Source organism: Corvus brachyrhynchos, unplaced genomic scaffold (genome assembly GCF_000691975.1).
Source record: "Corvus brachyrhynchos isolate BGI_N302 unplaced genomic scaffold, ASM69197v1 scaffold279, whole genome shotgun sequence".
NCBI lineage: Eukaryota > Metazoa > Chordata > Aves > Passeriformes > Corvidae > Corvus > Corvus brachyrhynchos.
In genome coordinates this window covers 1,287,644-1,306,139 of record NW_008246060.1, presented here as the reverse complement: position 1 = coordinate 1,306,139, position 18,496 = coordinate 1,287,644, and the positions used below count along the sequence as shown (strand labels likewise).

The window sequence follows — 18,496 nt, the reverse complement described above, 5'->3', positions numbered from 1 at the left end:
ACTGGGAGCTCAGGAGAAATTTGAAAAAGTGGTGTCGTTTTCCTAGAGGATAATTTATGGAATTCACACTGCAGTTTATTAAGAAAGGTATTTTCAGCATTTTTTAAACCTCCCACATATAGTTTTAACAAAAAGCACACAGACACCTTCATTTCATTTCTTAAATAGGCAGAAGCTTTACCTAAGGGCTCAGGAAGGACTTTATAAAGTAATTCACTGGTACTCTTCAGCAGGGATGTAATTTCATAGCATAAACATTACAAGGAGAAGACAGAATTCACGTATCTTGTAGCAGAGGAAGAACTTGGAGCACAGGATTTTTTAATTTGTGAAGCCCACATTCACAGCCCTACATACTTTCTGAGCTGTATGAGTTTCAGGGGGGAGCAGAAGCAGTATTTAAGTGCCCAATGCTTGCATAAAGCAGAATTTCTGTCAACTCCCCCCTCCAAAAAAAGTCCTGTTACAAAGGATTGCTTTATTATTATGCAGATGTGTATATGAAGGGCACAAAATCAGGCCCACACAACTACTAACTCTCTAACATCCTACTTTATGAAAGCTTGAAATTGCTATCTTTATCTGCCTTTAATGTGATTTTTGTTTAGTACATTACAGAAACTAATTCTTTTAACTGAAAACAAATTATTTTGAGTACGTATTTGGTTGTGGTTGCAGGAGCAGTTGTGGTTGGTCTTTACATCTTCATTTTCCACTTTTTATCAGTAGTTATTTAATGCTCCATAGTTTATTACACAATCATTTTCCATATCCTCTACGTCTTTTCTGGTTTTGGAAGGGAAAAAGCTCTCCTGTTTTTCATGTGCTGTATTTCCATATACACAATAACTAAATAAACCACTTGACAAGGCAAAATAATTTTCCTTAATTGCAAAGTAAAAAAGCCCTGGAGAACTATGTGGTAGACAGCATCTAGAAAAAGAACAACTGCATGGAATGCAAGTTCTATCTGAATTATCCACTCCTGCCTGTCACTGAATGTCAGCACCAGCTAAACTACGTTGGTAATATCTCCTATCGTGGATTATTACAAAGCTTTATCAGTTAAAGTGCTGGTTTCAGAACCCACTTCAGCAGCAGGTAAATAATGCAATCTGGCTTACAAACACTCATTTAAGTTATGGTACACCAAATCTTACTCTTAGTTACACAAGCAGAGTGGTACTAAGGTGATTTTGAAGGACAGTGCTGTCCCTTAAATATCTTCAAGTAAGAGTTATATTTATATTTCACATGCTAAAATGTAAGAATTATCTTCAGTCAAATAATTTGCAGACAAAAAGCTCTTGTGCCTCTGGCAAAGAAGGGGAGATGAAGGAAAAAAATATTTTAGTAGCAAACTAATATTATGCTCTTCTCATAATGTTAGAGAATGTGTCACATAGCAGTTTCCCGTCTCTTACTGTATCACAGAACACAGAATTTTTCTGTCTGAATTCATACATGGAAATGCAGCCAGCTGGCTCATTCGGGGCTCATAACCAATTTTGTTCATCTTTATTTTCTGTGCAGTGATCAGAGCCAGTTAAAACAGCTCCATAACCAGGTCCTGCTTGAACAACAGCAGGTGCATCAGGCATCTCAAAGAGAGCTGTCATTCAACACCACTTTAGTGAATTCTGCTACTTCACTCTACCAACAGTCCACCTCAACCCTGTACAAGCAAAGCTCAGCCTCTGCTTCGCAAGCCTTTGGCTACACCCGCCCCAAGCAGTTCCTGCCACCACAAACTCCCCCACCAGCCAGCTCCTCTGCCAGCTCCTCAGTTACATTCAGCAGCGTCCCTCAGGCAACTCAGAAAACAAATAACATGGAAAATTTCATGGGAAATCCTCCACCTGCCCAATCAAGGTCTTCAGGAGGGTTTACAAGCAAAAGTGAACAGTCTCTACCAAGCCCTAAAGAATCCGTGGTGCCTCCACTAACACTTTCTACATGCAGCGTAAAACAGTTTCAGCCACAGACTGTGACTCCTGCTCCCATCTCCCCAACCGGACGGATTCAGAATCCAGTAGCTTTCCTTAGTGCTGTTCTTCCTTCACTTCCTACCGTGCCATCAACCAATGCCATGGGACTGCCCAGAAGTACACCAGCCACGTAAGTAGCATAAACCACATGCACAGACACAGGGACAAGAAATACTCAAAGGAAACTAGGATGTATTTCGGTTCAAGGGTTCAGTGGGGGATTCACTGAAATGCATGTCTTTCATAAAATAGAAGAGTGAGTTACTCATATATTCTGGTCATTTAATCTAACCTTTACATCCAGAGAGAAAAGAAAGGATAATAACTTCTGTAATTAGATAGAATTCAAGAGAGAGAAATGTGAGCATATAAACAGATATATAAGAATGTGGGGGCTCAGAGTTTCATAAGACTGTACTAGAGTGAAGAAAGAGATTTCATGAGCTTGTAGGATAAGTCACTCCGAGACTCTTTGCTTACATGAGGTATAAAAACATTCATACCTATTGTAAGCAACAAGTAAAGTTTTAAAGGTACCTTATAGTGCAAGCTATTTTTTTAGTCTAGGTCAATCCAAGAAATAACTTACGTAAAGGTATTTTTCTGGTTGCAGTACTTTCTATATTTGAAGTCCCCCAGAAAATCTCAGGAGAGTTAATGGTTTGCACATAAATAATTAACAGCCAGCATGATTTCTATGGCAAAATAGCTACCATGATACAAGCAAATAAGGATGATGATGTACTGGCAAGGTGGTGGCCTTAACAGTCTCTTCTTTACTGGTAGAGTTGAAGCGAATTTCCCTTTTGTGGACTATGTCAACTCTGTGTTAGCCTGGCTAGCACCTGTAGATTGGTACAACTATTTACTCATATAGCTTCAAATCCTGCAGGAATAGTTTCCTCTTTTCTCAACAGTTCAAGGTAGCGACAGCTATCAGCAAGTCACAATCTCCTGACTACCCTGCTGATACTACGTCAACCAATGTTATTACAACAGAAAAATGTGTCCCTGTGTCTATAGCAGTCACCACGCTGTGTGCCAAGAAATCCTACCTTCAAACCAGTACTGCACTGCTACTCACAGACCTCTCAGTTGCCTAGCACAGCCACATAATTGCCATCACCCCGTAACATGTGCCTGGAGGCCTTCCCAGCCCTGGCACCCTAATCAGGCACGCAGCATGAAGCTATAAGGGCCACAGTGAAGGTTTTCACTTTAGCCAGCTCAAGCCTTTGGTCTGCTTCCACAATGCTGCAAGAGCAAGCAAAAATCAACTGCAGCTGTCACCAGTCCCCTTCCACCCCTTCAGATCTGGGGCACAAGTGCTCAAGTGCTGTTCTCTTTGCATTAATGACACTTAACCCCCGCAAAGTGCTTTCCTGTTTCTCCCTGCTGCACAGGCATGGCCACAGAAGTCATCACAATATGCCTACCAGGCAGACTAGTTAAATATGTTTTCTTCATTTCAGCTTTCCTGGGTCCCAGCCCAGAGCTGAATTCTCACACAACTAGTGCTCCTTTTGCTGACATTCAAATCTTGACCTCTGCAAGGGAGAGAGTCTTAGCAGGGCACAAAAGGTCAGGAAGGAATCTGAACAGTATCTGTGATAATCTGTAAATACCTGTTGAAGCTTCAGCTTCCCTTTTTGGCATTATCAATTACAGTAATTCTGGTTACAAAAGGAGTGAGAGCTCACTGTGTCTGCAGGACAACAGAAGGAAGACACCTTGCAAAGCAATCACCAGTTCTGCCTTTACCTAGAGCCCCTGTTATCAAGATCCCAACATCTGTTCTGGTAAACTACCAGACTATTGCACACTCCCTCGTAGTGTCCTGCTGCTGTGCTCCAGCAGTGCCCTTTCACAGTCTCCCGACAATCTGCGCTAAGAATTTAACTATTTTCAAACCTTACTAAAATTAAACAGACCACATCTATAAAATAAAAATAAAAAATAACTGTTGATGTTAGGTGTCATAAAAGGGTGAGAGAAATGAAAGAAGTAAAAGCTCATAGAAAGAGTAAATGCTCAATGAAGATGTGAGATAATGATCAATGAGAAACTGTATTAACTTTTAAATTATTGCCTGATAACAGTCAAATGCACACCTTGTACACCTAAGGTAACACTACACTCATTTCTTTAGCATTCACTGTGACATCATTATTGCAGGATAAATATAAATAGAACTTAGATGCCTATTGTAGCATTATAACCCTTACTCTGTTTAAGATGTGTGTTTTTAATTTCTACAGCATGGGAATGGGATGTCCCATTAAGATTGTACCAAAAAAAATCAAATCCTGTATTGCGCTTTGGCTTCTATGTAAATAAATAATAGGTTCCACCATAATATATCATATCATACTGGTGACAAAATATGTATATACTGGTTGCTGTATGTTAGTATTAGAATTTTCTTTTACTAGCCCAACCCAGGGATTAACAAAGAAAAATCTGAAGCCTCTGCCATTAGCAACAGAAGATTCTATTCGGGAAAACAAAGCTGCACTTGTAAAGGACCTGGAAAGAAAACTGCATTTCAGAGAGGATGCTAATCAACAAAGTGGTCAACAGGTAAGAAAATCGAGTATTATTAAAATAAATTTCACTCATGAACAAGACATATATTATGACGTTGGAGAAAAGGTGTTTTTGTGGATGAGCTGCTACACTACTTTGCAGGGGGAGCCTTCATGTGAGTACTGGTTTGGAATAGCAAACTGGAGCTTTGAACAGAAAGCATGAGGGATGCAGCTGTAAAATATTTATTTTGTGACTGAGCAGCATTTTTCATTTCTGATCATCTCAGAGGCTGGTAGGAATGTAAAATTTCTTTATTGTCATGGAAGCTTCTGGACATTGTCTTTTATTTTTTTGCTTTACATGTGCTCGATTCATTGCACACATACACACACTATATTTTAAAACAAAGAGTAAAGTAATTAAACAGTTTAGGATAAGGTTTTTGGTTTTGTTTTGGTTGAACTAAAATGAGCTTTCAAGTTTTTAGCATGAAACCTATTTTTTCTAATTTCCAAACTTACATGAATGGACAGGGACTTCTTGGGAACTTTATTATTAGAATTTAGCAAAATAACAAACCTTTTACAAAGTTCAAGGAACTAAATATTAGTTCACTCTTAACTGGAATCAATAAATTCACTGAATCTGGGCACTGTCTATGAAACTAAAGAAGAAATTAAAAAATGAAGTAGTATAGAAGTTGAAATGACTGTAAATCAGGTTCAAGCACCCTTGAATAACAGACACACTAAGGACTGCTAGACAGCTGCTCTGCCTGCAGGTGATTATTCTTCTCTCACCTTGGCCATGGAGGCCTCCATACCTGTCCCACCAGCTCAGGCTTAACGCGGGTTAAATAAGGGTTTACCCCCATCTGTCGCCAACCAAAGAGCTTTTCACAACATCCATTACCCTTCTGACAGAAAACATGTAGAGAGAAGCAAAACACCACCAACTCTCTGGAGCAAAGTCCCCTCTGTGGACAACTGCAGTGTAATCCCGAGGGTTTTTTAATTTTGTTGTTGACCTTTCTTTCTGGCACATCACACTGCCAAAGCACTTAGAGTAAAACAACTGGCAAGCAGTACGTTTTGCAGATGAATCACAAGTGTTACAATCTGTACTTGCTATGGTAGTAAGAGAAATTATTTGGAGAGCTACTGTGAAATACCAGTCAGTCTTTGGAGTTAACTGCATGATAACCCCTTTAGAAACAATGATCACTACTAGTGTCAGAGTTATCTGCTGACAGCAGAAGTTATTTATACACTTATTTGCTATTCTGTATGAGACCAAACCTATATCGTGACTCTCAAATTCCTCAAAAGTTCAAAGCTGGCACTTCTCTAATTGTTACAGTAATTAGAATGCCAATGGCTATGAACTAAAATCAATAAAAGTTCCCTCATTTTCCTCTCAATTCCCAACTTTAATCCCTTCTGATTTTCCTTTTCTCATGTGAGAAAAGCTTACTCCAGCAAATTCAAGTCTGAGTTTTCTCCTCCATGAAGGCAGTGATTATTTAAACAGATGACAGGATGAACAGTATTTTCCAGAATTCCTATTGCTATATAGAACAATCAACATAATGAGAATAATATGCTGGAGTGCTGGATTCACACCCATATATTTTGTTCCATTTTTTCCTCTTGTAGTTAACGCAGAATTAGAAAGGAGACATTTTCATTCCACACATAGCAAATCTGTATTAAATCAATTAAAGTAATGGTAGGGAAGGGCTTACTCCCTTTCTCATAAATACAAATGCAATCCTCCTCTGTGTGAGAGATCACTGCATAATGGAGTACAGCATCCAGTAAGAATCTCAAATGTTGGTTTCCTTGCATTGTCTACATGCTACTTTAAAAATTCCTTCTCATAAAATGTGTCCTCTGGTGTATTTTTAGTTAGAGCATTGTACTGAGACCCCCATTTCTCTCATTTACAATACCTGCAGAGCATGCGGGGATCATCCAGAATGAATGCTGCAGATGAAAAGCCTGTGCCTTAAAGTCCTGGTATTGTCTTGTATTACTACAAAAAGGGCAGCAATGAACAGGAGGGATTTGCATTCTGGTTCTCTGCTTATTATCTAAAATTGACTTCCATATGAAAAATGTTTAGCTCACAAGATGAGATTTTCCTAAGTGTCAGCATTATGCACTCAGCATGATATCTGATAATCCAGATGTCCTCCTTCTGTTTCATCCAGTACATCATTCATCACCAACAATAAAGAAATCCAGGATCAGAACATAGTTGGTAATTTTGCTGATGCTGCATGAGACAGAACAGATTAGTCTCTGGGCGTCTACAGCTATGATGACCATGAGGTGCTGACAGAAATACAAATATGACTTTGCTAAGATTCTAGCTGCAACTTTAATCAAGTACATGCAATAACAAGCTGTCATTTTTACCAAAAAAAACCTACCATACCCATCATTTCTGCAGATGGTGGCATGCTCTAGTGCCAGGTGAAATTTCATCACAATTAGGAGTGCTGAAAAAAAATGTGATTCTGTTACACCCAAACATCTTCAGTCAGATTTTCTCAGTTCTTTCAAACAAAAGGGGCAGTGAACGAGGATTGGCTTTATGCAATCACAGGAAGACAATAGGACAAATCCCAGGATAGAGGAGACTTGACTCAGTGTCTTCCTTGGCTCGAAGACAATCAAATTCAAAACTCTGAACTCCCACAAGGACAAGCTTCACTCCTTGCCAGTGGGTAAGTGTCATGTTGGTGCTGTCCCAGGTTGCTCAAATAATTAAGCGTTCTTTATCACCAGGAGAAAAATCTGGAAATTCCGCCTTTCAGAACAGCTTCTGTAACAGGCGACCTGAGTTTTTCTACCACCTTCTCCAGCTCAAGGAATAAAATTTAAGACTTTCAGGCACCAAGAACAGGCCCTCAATTAGCAGGACATTTCAAAGAGCATTTCAATTTAATGATTAGGGTCCTCTGAGGAAGCTGTTAGAATTCTTTCTTCCAGCTAGTGATGTAGAAAATGAACAGAGACAGACTGAGACAGAGAAATAAAAAGAGAATCACTCTCCTGCCCAGAAACAAGGACAAGCAACACCTGGATTCTTGTCCTTACTGTAGTGGATGTTTCAGTATTTCTGCAAAGTGAAAGAGGACAAGAAGGACAAAAAACCCTCATCTCCACCCTCAGAATGTTTTATTGGCATAAAGCTTGGAGTTTCCTCTTGGAGGCTGAGATTGAAATGCTGTGAGACCAAGCATCCAAGTCTCATAACCTCAGTGCGTGTCCAGGTAACTGCACCACTTGATGAAAGGAGAGCACAGTCAGCGTTACCTGCAGTTCCCAAAATCTGTCCGTCTAGTCCACTGGGCCTTTTATCTTCCCTACAAATAAAATATCTCAGTAATGTTCAGTTAGAATATGTCACGTAGAAACAAAAAGACGTGGGGAGAAAAGGAAAGAAGGAGACTTTGGGAAGGCTTGGGCAAATGGAAAAATATGATTGGGTAATGGAAACTAATTCTTTTACCCTGGTATTTGAAAGCACTCATAGGCTTCACCAATACAAATAAATCGATACATATTTCCTCTGTAAATAGAGGAAATTCAGCTTTACAGGCAAAACTTAGAAATTAATGATATTATTTCCTCAACATTTTGTTATACTAATAATATAAAATAGAAAAATGAGGTAATTAAACTTCAAAATCCTGTACAGTAATAAAACTAAATTATTTACCTGTGCAATAATAAAGGAAAGCAGAGTTAAATACCAGGGCCTGGTTTATACATTTTGGTTGTAAGAACTCCAAACTGTGCTCACATATCTGTGTCATTTACTATGAAGAATATCATGTGGCAATGCTGATTGGTTGTGTCTTATGTAAGACTCAGATAGCAGCCTTAATTTTAGGACAAAAAAAACCCTACAGCTGTTTAGAAAATTATGCACAGCCCTCACATGAATATTCTTTACTTTTGCTAGAAAATGCTTGGTAAGAAACTTCAGAGCAGAAGAGATGCAGGGTTTGTCCAAAAGCTTTCAGATCACTAAAAACCAGAGCCTGTAAAGCCATACGCAGATCCCAGTTCATCACACAGGCCCCGACACCGGTGACACCTCAACACTGACCACACAGAACCATCTCCTTGCAGTTCCCATACTGAGCATTCAGTCTCAGAAAGGCCGAGGAATCACCCAGAACTCTGTTCCCAGGGCACAAAAATTATACTTAATTCAATCACTCCAAAAATCTGGCTCAAAATCAAGCTTCACATCATCTCTCAAAGGTCAGCAAATGTCAGCAATTTTAGGCTAAGGATGGGAATTAAACCACAGTCTCCCCATGGAAGCTTGTCTGCTCTGCACTAGGAATGAGAAGAGATTTAAGAATCTGACCAGGACAAATTGATATTAATATGTATAAACTCCCTGTAATTGTGGGAATGAACAGTTGAACAACCGCTGGTGGCTGTCTTCTCAAGACCTAGATCTTATCAATAGGAAAGTATAGACAGGTTTTCATGGTAGGGATCCTGGCTTGCAGAGCTCATCACGTCAGAGAGGCAAGCTGAACCCTTCATGCTTGCACATACACTCCCTCCAGCTGCTAAGTCTGTGGGAATTGGAGATGGCAACTCCATTTGCTTTCTCTCCTCTTTCGTTCTTGCTTAATCACTCTGAACTGTATTTTGAATATTGTCTAGCTAGACAATAACTTGCTAGGCTCTTCATGGGTTTGTGTTTGGATAAGCATGAGATTCATGCCTAGTGGTGTGTAAGATGTCCCATACAATTCATCTGCAAGAAAAAAATCGCCCCAGCGGTACCTCTTCATAGGACATGACAAGTGGAGAAAAGCTTATACATTGGATCTGATGCTTTTTGATTCCCACTGCTGAGAGGGGAACAGGGGGAAGAGAGAGAATCCAAACTATTCAGGAGATTTCAGTCAGAGTAGCCTAGATTAGACTGGGAAGTTAAGGAGTGTTACAGCTTGGAAACAGATGCTGAGATGCAATATATGCCACTTTCTTAGATAAACTGTTAAATGGATTTAGAATAACTCTGTCAAAAAGCCAATCTAGTAAAAGTTACAAAACTGGGATTAAATTGGGAAATTTGTCTAGAGTTGGCATTAAGTTGGCAACAGAATTGTTTTTATATAGTATATGAGAATCAACATTCGAGTAGAATTCCCTTAGCCTTTCTGTTTGTGGTAATTTCCATGAGTTACTATGCTAACATCAGATTATTTTGATTCTACAAGCTTCTACTAACTGTTAGTATGTATATTCACTAAGATCTGAATCCTGCTAAAGATAAATTTTGACTTCAACAGATGCAGGATTTTAGAACTTGTGTTCATACACAAAGGTGCTTAGAATCTTACAGGAATTACTACATTCTATGCAATTCCCTTTTTGCCAAAAATGTTTACAGGCAGCAGAAAGGCCCAGGAGTTAAATTACTTGGCAAGATCTAGGAGATCATGATGCAGCTCTCTGCTCAGTCACAGATTTTTTGTGTTACCTTAACAGGTCCCTCAGCTTCTTTAGGCCTCAATTTCCCATAGGTAAAATGCAGGTAATAGTCCTGCCCTGAAGGATGCCGTGCTCTTTGGTGGTCAAAAATTATGGTGATGGGGCCAAATAGATCCATCACAGAGACAAAGTTATGTGAACCTGTACCTTCAGCAAGACTGAAGATTTCAGAGAAGATTTTGTTTGTTGTGCAGGACAAAGCCACCCACCAGCAGCCTATGACAATATTGCCAAGGCAGAGCAAAGGCAAGCAGAAGGAAAGCTGCATTTCACTTCTCTATCTGCCACTGAGTTCCACTAGAATGGTAAAAAACCCCTCCAGATACATATTCAGCACATTTACTGGCTTTGCTTTGGCCACTTGTAAGTCTTTTACCCTTCAAACTATACTGGGACAATATTAATACAACCATCACTGCCTACTCCCTTTTGCACACTAAACAATGCGCATTCGGTGTAGGAGAAATAGCCAGGTTTCCAAAGTTGCAGTCTACTCAGCATATATAGATAAATATATACAATTATAAATGCATTATATACATTGCACAGAGCATTACACCACCGAACAGGAGCTTGAATTTTTAGCTGGTAGATATAATAATTTTAAGTATCTTGCTACTTTATATTGAACAATTGTGTGAATTACTGCCTGTGAAAGTTTCATGTTCTAGGAAAGCCGCCAAAAAAGCAGCTGCAGTGCTATATTTTTGACTCCAAACCAGTTTCACTATGCTGAACTGCAGCCTAGTTTTAACATTGTACCCCGTGCCCACATGGGCTTGTTCGTGTGACACTTTACGAAATACTTGTCTGAACCACAACAACACTTTGCCCTACACCACTTTTGTAATCACATTCAGAAATAGGCTTATGGTTTCTATGATAAAACCAGTTCTTCAGAAAGCCATATTAACAACTAACTTCTGTTCTTGCTAATCCTAAAAGAAAACCTACCAAACAAGCAAAAACCTACAAGATTATTCTGTACTCTGCGTACAGAAGTGTATTTTCACTTATTCAGAGATTTCTGTTCTTTATAAGAAGTTTGGTGTAACATCTTCAGCCTCTGAATGTTGGTGTTCAAATTTTCACAGCAAAGTTAACTTGGTCTTGTTGGTTTGTTTGTAAATTTATACAAGCACATACATGCACACTGAACACATTTAGAAAAGCAAAGACTGATGTATGAGGACGACACACAGGAAACAGGGGCTGTGGGAACCCTAACTTCAATGTTTTCTAATTTAAAATGTATTTTTGAACATAACTCCTTTAAATGAGCAGCCAAACTCCTGCAGTCAGCCTGCACAGTTCCCAGCCAGAGACTTGCATTTGTACAAGGACACTTAGGGCTTCCATGAGCAGGGAAGCAGCTGCCAGCAATGACAACCCCGTGCTGATAGTGCAGCCATATGCTTTCATTTTCACAAAGTGCTACTTTTACACCTCTTTTTGTGTATGCACATACATCCAGAGCCACACGCAAAGAAACGTGGGAGAAAACCTGTCCACTATTAACTTGAAAGGGTCCCATGAAACGTGTTCCTTCTTCCATTGTATTTTCTTCTGCAAGCAGACATTTGAAAAGGAAGAAGTGCCTATATTTCTTAATGAAGTAGTTTGTAGGAAGTTAACATCCTCAGCACATCAGCCAGAAAAAAAAATTACACACTGCGTTCACAGAAAACTTTTTAGGATCTAAAGCAGATGGCAAAGTTAATTTGGTTAAGTACAACTTGAAAATGATTGCTCTAAGTTTTATTTATGTTAGTTGGTTAGATCACTTAAGACAGATCTGTACTTTCAGACTAGAGGAAAAAAATATGTTAATTGTCTCTATCAGCATTATGTGGTTTCATCTGTAGGCCATCATGGCTACAGCAACCATACCCTATTAATTTCTTACAACATACAGTGACTTGTTTTAGACAGCAATGATTCTAGAAAAAAAATCCATACAAAAAACTGCTGACTTAACTCAGCTGTCTATAAACAATACTGGACTGTGCCATCAGCTTGCAATATTTCAAAATTTAACTCTGTTCTGCAGCATTTTGTCCTTCCACATTAACGTGATACCTTGACAGTGTAATGGTAATGCCTTTCTAGCCCCATTACTTCCCTCTGCTACAGCAGCCACTCCCTGATTTTTACATTATCCTGCCTTCCTAAAAAGACACAGGCCTTTTCTCAGTATCAAGGGTAAAACACTGATTGCTTAACTTTCCCTTGGAACACTATAACCAGTTCTTGCCACCTATGTGAGAAAATGATCAGTTTGGTTAGTGCGAAATCAGAGAAACTCCAGTTTTACACTGGCTTTAATGAGATGGGAATTTGATCTATAAAGCAATTTGCTGAGATCTGCTGCATGAGAGAAGAAAAGCTCAAGGAGATGAAACTTTATCAGGCTGTTTAGTGCTCCCCACCTGCCGGCCAGTCCCCTGAGGAGGTGGCTGGTACCACGCAGGGCCTGACACCCAGCCTTTGGCACGTCTCACACTGGGACAGAGCGGCCAGCTGAAAGGACAGTGTGGCCTGGACTTGCAGGACAGTGTCAGAGAGCAGAGCGGCCCTGTCAGAGTGGGGGAAGGTGTTAAAGGTAAGGAAGGGATCTCGGAGGGGGGACTCAGCCACCTAAGCTGCCTGCAAACGCTGCCTGCACCTTGTAGCTCTCTGCACTGCTCCGAAGCTGTGTGGAACAAACAGCCCTGCAGCATCGGGAACGAGGGTTGAGTGCAAGGAGGAGCAACTTCACTCATCAAATTCCTTTCCTACCTATTCCAAGCTGGCTGCCTTTTCCTACCATAGCTAACTTTTTCTAGAGCTGACCTTAAAGCAACCTCCCCAAAACAGACATTTTAGACAAAAACACACAATGCCTACCACTACAGTTCCAAAATCAGCTATTACCAGACTGTTTACTCCACCATAGCAATTTCCAACTTTTTTTACTTTGTGGCTGCCACCTTTTCCTCCACTCACCCCCAAGTCTTAAAAACCCCTGTCTCCTCAAAACTCTACTGTAATGTCTAAACCTTTGGCTTCACTTCTGTCTCCTTGATCTCCTAAAGAAAGTAGAAGAGTTTGTCAGCTAAAATTTTTTGCTGCTTCTCAATCTTTTCTCCCTACTATCTGGAATTTATTGGTCAAGAGCATAATCAGCAGTAAGATGGAATGGCTAAATGATCAGGGATGTAATTGCCAGTGATTTGGGATAGATGGTGGTTCTTTAATTAACATTCTGTAAGATTTCAGACAAGATGCATTTCTGAACCTTGTTTTTCAGCAAATTGAATATATCTAAGGATTGGTTACACCCTTATTTATTATTCATTGGTTTCTAAAATTCTGTTTTCAATAGAAGCAGGGATGCAAGCTCTAAGATTAAAACCTGCACAGATCCAGGTCTGAGCAAACTGATTTGTCTTCTACATGTAATACAAGATTGCCCCCAAAAAAGGTAGTTTGTAATGGCTTAAACAAGGAGCTCTTGCAGCTGTGTGTGTCAGGGCAGCGGGAAACGTGTGCTACCTGAGAACTCCATCCAGATGTAGCTGTAGTGCTCCACCATGCCCAGGACAAACACGGGTTTGGAGGCACAAACTGAAGCTGGCTCTTGGTCTGAGGCTTCACAAGTCACAGCAAGAGACAGTTGGTCAAATGCCTCCTGGTCTAGACACGAGATTTCCTCATGCGAAACAGCTAAGTGATGAGACATTTCTAATTGGCTTCAGGGGATCAGGAGAAAGTTCACAATCACATCAAACTATCTGGAAATGTTCATTTATGTAGGAATATGCTGGGTTTATTGCATGATCTGTTTAATCTTCTAAGAATTTCCATGTAATATATTCTGCTTTCTCAGTCACACCAGCTAGAAATCTGTCCAAGTTTAACGTGAAGTTAATTACTCTGAAAATACTTCACTTTCTTCCTAATTTTCTCTTTTAGTAGGTATAGTTTTCTATAATTTCTATAATTAGCAGGTGACTAATATTTGAACACAAAATCCTCATAAATTTGGTATGTTTTAATGATCTCTTTTGATCAACAGTGTGCAAGAGTACAATTTTTCTTGACAGGGACTTAGAGGAATTACATATTTGATTCTTTTACTTTGACAAAACTCAGTCTCATGAATTATCTTGTACAGACTCACAATGCAGTATCTGTGCCTGCAAACCAAATTCACACTGTTTCCGGATGTCCCTAGGTTTACTTAGGCTTTTGTATTTTCACTTGTTGTAGAATTAGTCTACAAGTGCCAATGGCTGCAAATACCCCAGAACATGGCTGGTTTTGTTCAGATCTGTGCCTCTCTCACCCTGCAGGAATACAGGATTTCAAGCTTTGAGCAGAGGCTGATGAACGAAATAGAATTTCGCCTTGAACGGACACCAGTGGATGAATCAGACGATGAAGTCCAACACGAGGAAATCCCTACAGGCAAATACATAGCTCCCATCTTTGATAAGAGACTCAAGCATTTTCGGGTAATGGAAGGATCCCCTATTACATTCACCTGCAAAATAGTTGGAATACCTGTTCCCAAGGTATGTCATTCTCACTGTAACTGGTAAAGGAACAAAACCCAACTACTCACTATTTTCTGTACATCTCTCCTAAACACATGGCTCTGTGGAGAGAGCTCCCAAACTAATAATTTCCCCCACCTTTCTAAAATAACAGTATCTGCCCCTGAGCATGCATCAGGCCTTGAGGTACAGCCACCTGACTCCAGGAGACACAGAAATGCACAACCCCCAGAACTTCTCAGAAATACGAGAACTGATCTAACCAGTAGCGTGCCTAGAGCCAAGAAAAGAGAACCTGACAGGCCCAGCTATGAAATGCAGCTTCTTGAGTTCAACCTGCAATCATTCTGTTTCACATTATAACTGACCTGCAAAGTTTATAATTTTCTAAAATTTTATTAGCTATCACTCAACTTACATTATTTTTCTAGTCACTGTTAAGTCATGGGGGCGTGTCTGATCACTACAGGTCTACTGGTTCAAGGATGGCAAGCAGATTTCAAAGAAAAACACACATTTCAAAATGAACAGAGAAGGAGATGGAACATGTTCTTTACATATTGAAACTGCTACTAACGATGATGATGGCAACTATACGATTATGGCTGCAAACCCACAAGTAAGCTGTTGTTTTTTCTTTTACAAAAATGCTTGTTTCATCTTTTTCTAATTTACGTTAACAGGAACACAAATTAGGCCACATACTTTGACATCAAGTGGTGACTATATCACAAATCAGATTCTTCAGAGCATAGGAGAGGAGACTCACTATGTAAACACAACTGATGAAACTACTCCCCTATTAGGCATACAGTTGAAATCATTACGGACATTTTTTCACATTAATAACTTCTGCCCTATCTCCTTCCCACTCTCAGATGCTGACAGGTACGAGATGATGTGGTGACAAGACAGACATGATGTTTCAGGCAGAAAGAATAGAGCAGGGAGAAACAAATAGCTACATCAAATTTGGAACTGTTAGCAAACACAATTTGTGTGTGGATCTGAAAATAGTCTCACTCCCTTACACCGTTCTCCTTGACCTCGTGTGCTAGCTTAGCTGTTTATTTAGAAGTACGTCCATCAGGCAACTTCTTCCAGTTTAAATGTTTCTCTTTTTTTAAATTATATTTCTTTTCAGTTTCTTTATGACTGCATTTTAAAGTATGCCAGTACAAAGGTACTAGCAGACAGTACCTGTGGCAGGAATAAACAAGCAGGGACAGGCAGCACTGCTAAATGCATTGCCACAGCTGCAGGCTAACAGCATTTGCTTTAGGAAAATAGTATTTTCACTATAGTTCAGCTACTTTATAAAAATAAATCCTAATGCTTGAACACTTACAAATGCATTGTAAGTGTTCAATATTTATACTTTAAAATGAAATGAGCTATTAACCAACTATTAATTCTGTTTCCACTGTGATTTGCAGGGCAGGATCAGTTGTTCAGGACACCTGATGGTTCAGAGTGTCCCTTTTCGAGGACGAATATCAACAACTCAGCCTCACAGGTGAAAGAAAAAAGTCCTGCAGACCTGCTTTATGCTTTTTACTGAAGGCAACCAAAATAACCACTGCACTCACTGAACTTCAGTTCTCAATCATGAAATGGAAATAACAGCAGCAGTTCCCTCCCAACAGGTCGCTTCTATGTTTTTGAAGGTCATCCTCAAATACAGGGAAGTTTTAACTATGATTTCATGTACTTGTTGTAGAGGAGCTAAAGGCAAGGGATGGAGTAGCAAAATGAAAAAGAAAGCAAAGGCCAGCTTGGGAATCTAAGGATATTACAGGATATAGTTAACTCAATAATCTTTCTAAATGGAAAATATGCAATAATTAAATTACAATCAGTCCATTTCTTTCTTCCCTTTTACATAACTCAAGCTATCTCTCCATCCTTTTCCCCAATTTCTTCCCCTTTTTTAAGCATTAGGAAAAAAAAATTTGACTTCCAAACACCCACAGGTGATTTTTGTGTTGCAGAACACGGCCGCGGGTGCCAGAAGGAGACAAAGAGGCAGTTCAAGAACGCTTTTTCAGGCCATACTTTCTACAGGCTCCGGGTGACATGGTGGCACATGAAGGGCGACTTTGTAGGTTGGATTGTAAGGTATTCACTGGTTCCTCTGTTCACTCTCACTTTCCCTACCTCTGTACATGTAGTTTTATGTGTTTTCATGTTCTTTATTGCATGTATGAACATTTTCCATTCAAGTTTTAATGCTTCATTTATAAAACTATTTCTTAATGCCATTGTCTCTGAGCTGATTCCAGGGATTTCTTTTGAACAAATGCTCTATGGGATGAAGAACACAGCAAACAAAACCCAGAAACAGAAGGCTCACTTACAAGGTTGTTCAAATTACTAGATATGTACACTGTGTCCTTTACCAGTATGAACTCCAGAAGTTCTGCTCCATTATCTTGAACATAATCCAGAATAGCACAAAACCACCATGAGAAAGAGAGGATTCAGCACGTTGCTTTGTGTTCAAACAAATGTTCCCATTGTATCGGACTGAATTACTGAAGATTAATACTCCCTGAAAAGAGGGAACTGAGCCCAATTCATTTTATGCCTCCCCAGCATACACACAGGCAGAAACATCCCCATTTACTGATTGAAATCCTGACATGAAAGAGTAGTCAGAGGTTAGAGTACACATAGCAAACATCCTGTTATTGAACACCTTTAAGAGAATCAGCTGCTCCAACATATTCTGGTAGCCCCTCTGTGCCCCTGCAGTGCAGCAAAGGTGGCAGTGCTGACACTGACCTCTACCCTGAAGAGGGTAGAAGTTCTGAGGCACAAGTTAATGCCCTGAAGATGAGCAAGACTCATTACTACTTAATTTACGATGTAAAGTTTACTACGAGCATGCCAAAGAATTTGGTTATTCCTAGCTCTGCTATCCTGGCAGAGCATGTCTGGCATTGCACAAACCTGGGAGAGAGCAGTCCTCACTCAGGCAAGTACCACTTCCCTCTTTCTCTGCTTTGTAAAATATTGTTTGGAAAGCAGTATTTTAGACATGAGTAAGTACTGCTACCTATTAAAAAGATTTTTAATACTATAATACAGTCTAATAACCTTTCAAAAAATACTTAATTTCTAGTTTTCTAAAGCACACAAGGTTGACAGCTATGAAGTATTATATCATTCTTCATCAAATTTTTAAAAATATGAAGTAATTTGTACAGAACATTTTTTCATCTTTGCTAAACTCTGTAGTATTTTAGATCCAGGAATTTGATTTATATTCAGCACCCTAAAAAAAAAAAAAAAAAAAAGGAAAACTAGCAGAACTAGCAGATTATTAGGAGTCTTTTGCGAATCTCATATTCTAATTTCATATCTCATAAAGTAAGTTCCTTCCTTTCTAAGAAAAATGTAGATATTTCATGTATTTTAAAATCTTTTTCTTTGTTTGTTTTCTGTTTTTCTCCCTTTTGGAAGTAGTCAGCAGAGAAACAAAAACTGAGAAATAATTTTTTAAAAAAATCATTCTGGTCTAGATTTTGACATGATTCAGCTGGCATTTGTAAAAAGGCCTGGCTCTGAATTTACTAGCCTCTCCTGTCAGTTGGACATTTGTCTCAAGCTGTTTTCCTGTCTCTTAGGTGAGTGGGTTACCAACTCCAGACCTGACGTGGCTCCTGAATGGCAAACCTGTGCTCCCAGATGGCAGACACAAGATGCTGGTCAGAGAGACTGGAGTTCACTCTCTGCTCATCGATCCTCTCTCCCAAAGTGATGCCGGAACTTACACTTGCCTTGCCACTAACAAAACAGGACAAAATTCATTTAGTCTGGAGCTCACTGTTGTCGGTAAGAAGCACTGAAAAACTAGTCTCAGTGATGAAGTTATCTGTATGCAAACTTACCTTACATAGTTTCC

At 39.5% G+C, this 18,496-nt stretch overlaps 1 protein-coding gene across 2 annotated transcripts in view; it reads left to right on the top strand.

Moving 5' to 3' along the window:
* MYPN (myopalladin) overlaps window positions 1-18,496 on the top strand; it is a 76,715-nt gene that overhangs the window by 46,982 nt on the left and 11,237 nt on the right. For both annotated transcript variants that reach the window (XM_017746457.1, XM_008642750.2), the window contains exons 11-17: window positions 1,534-2,118; window positions 4,421-4,568; window positions 14,386-14,607; window positions 15,059-15,208; window positions 16,026-16,105; window positions 16,581-16,707; window positions 18,219-18,426. In XM_017746457.1, coding sequence (XP_017601946.1) covers window positions 1,534-2,118; window positions 4,421-4,568; window positions 14,386-14,607; window positions 15,059-15,208; window positions 16,026-16,105; window positions 16,581-16,707; window positions 18,219-18,426 — 1,520 coding nt within the window. The remainder of the gene's footprint in view (window positions 1-1,533; window positions 2,119-4,420; window positions 4,569-14,385; window positions 14,608-15,058; window positions 15,209-16,025; window positions 16,106-16,580; window positions 16,708-18,218; window positions 18,427-18,496) is intronic.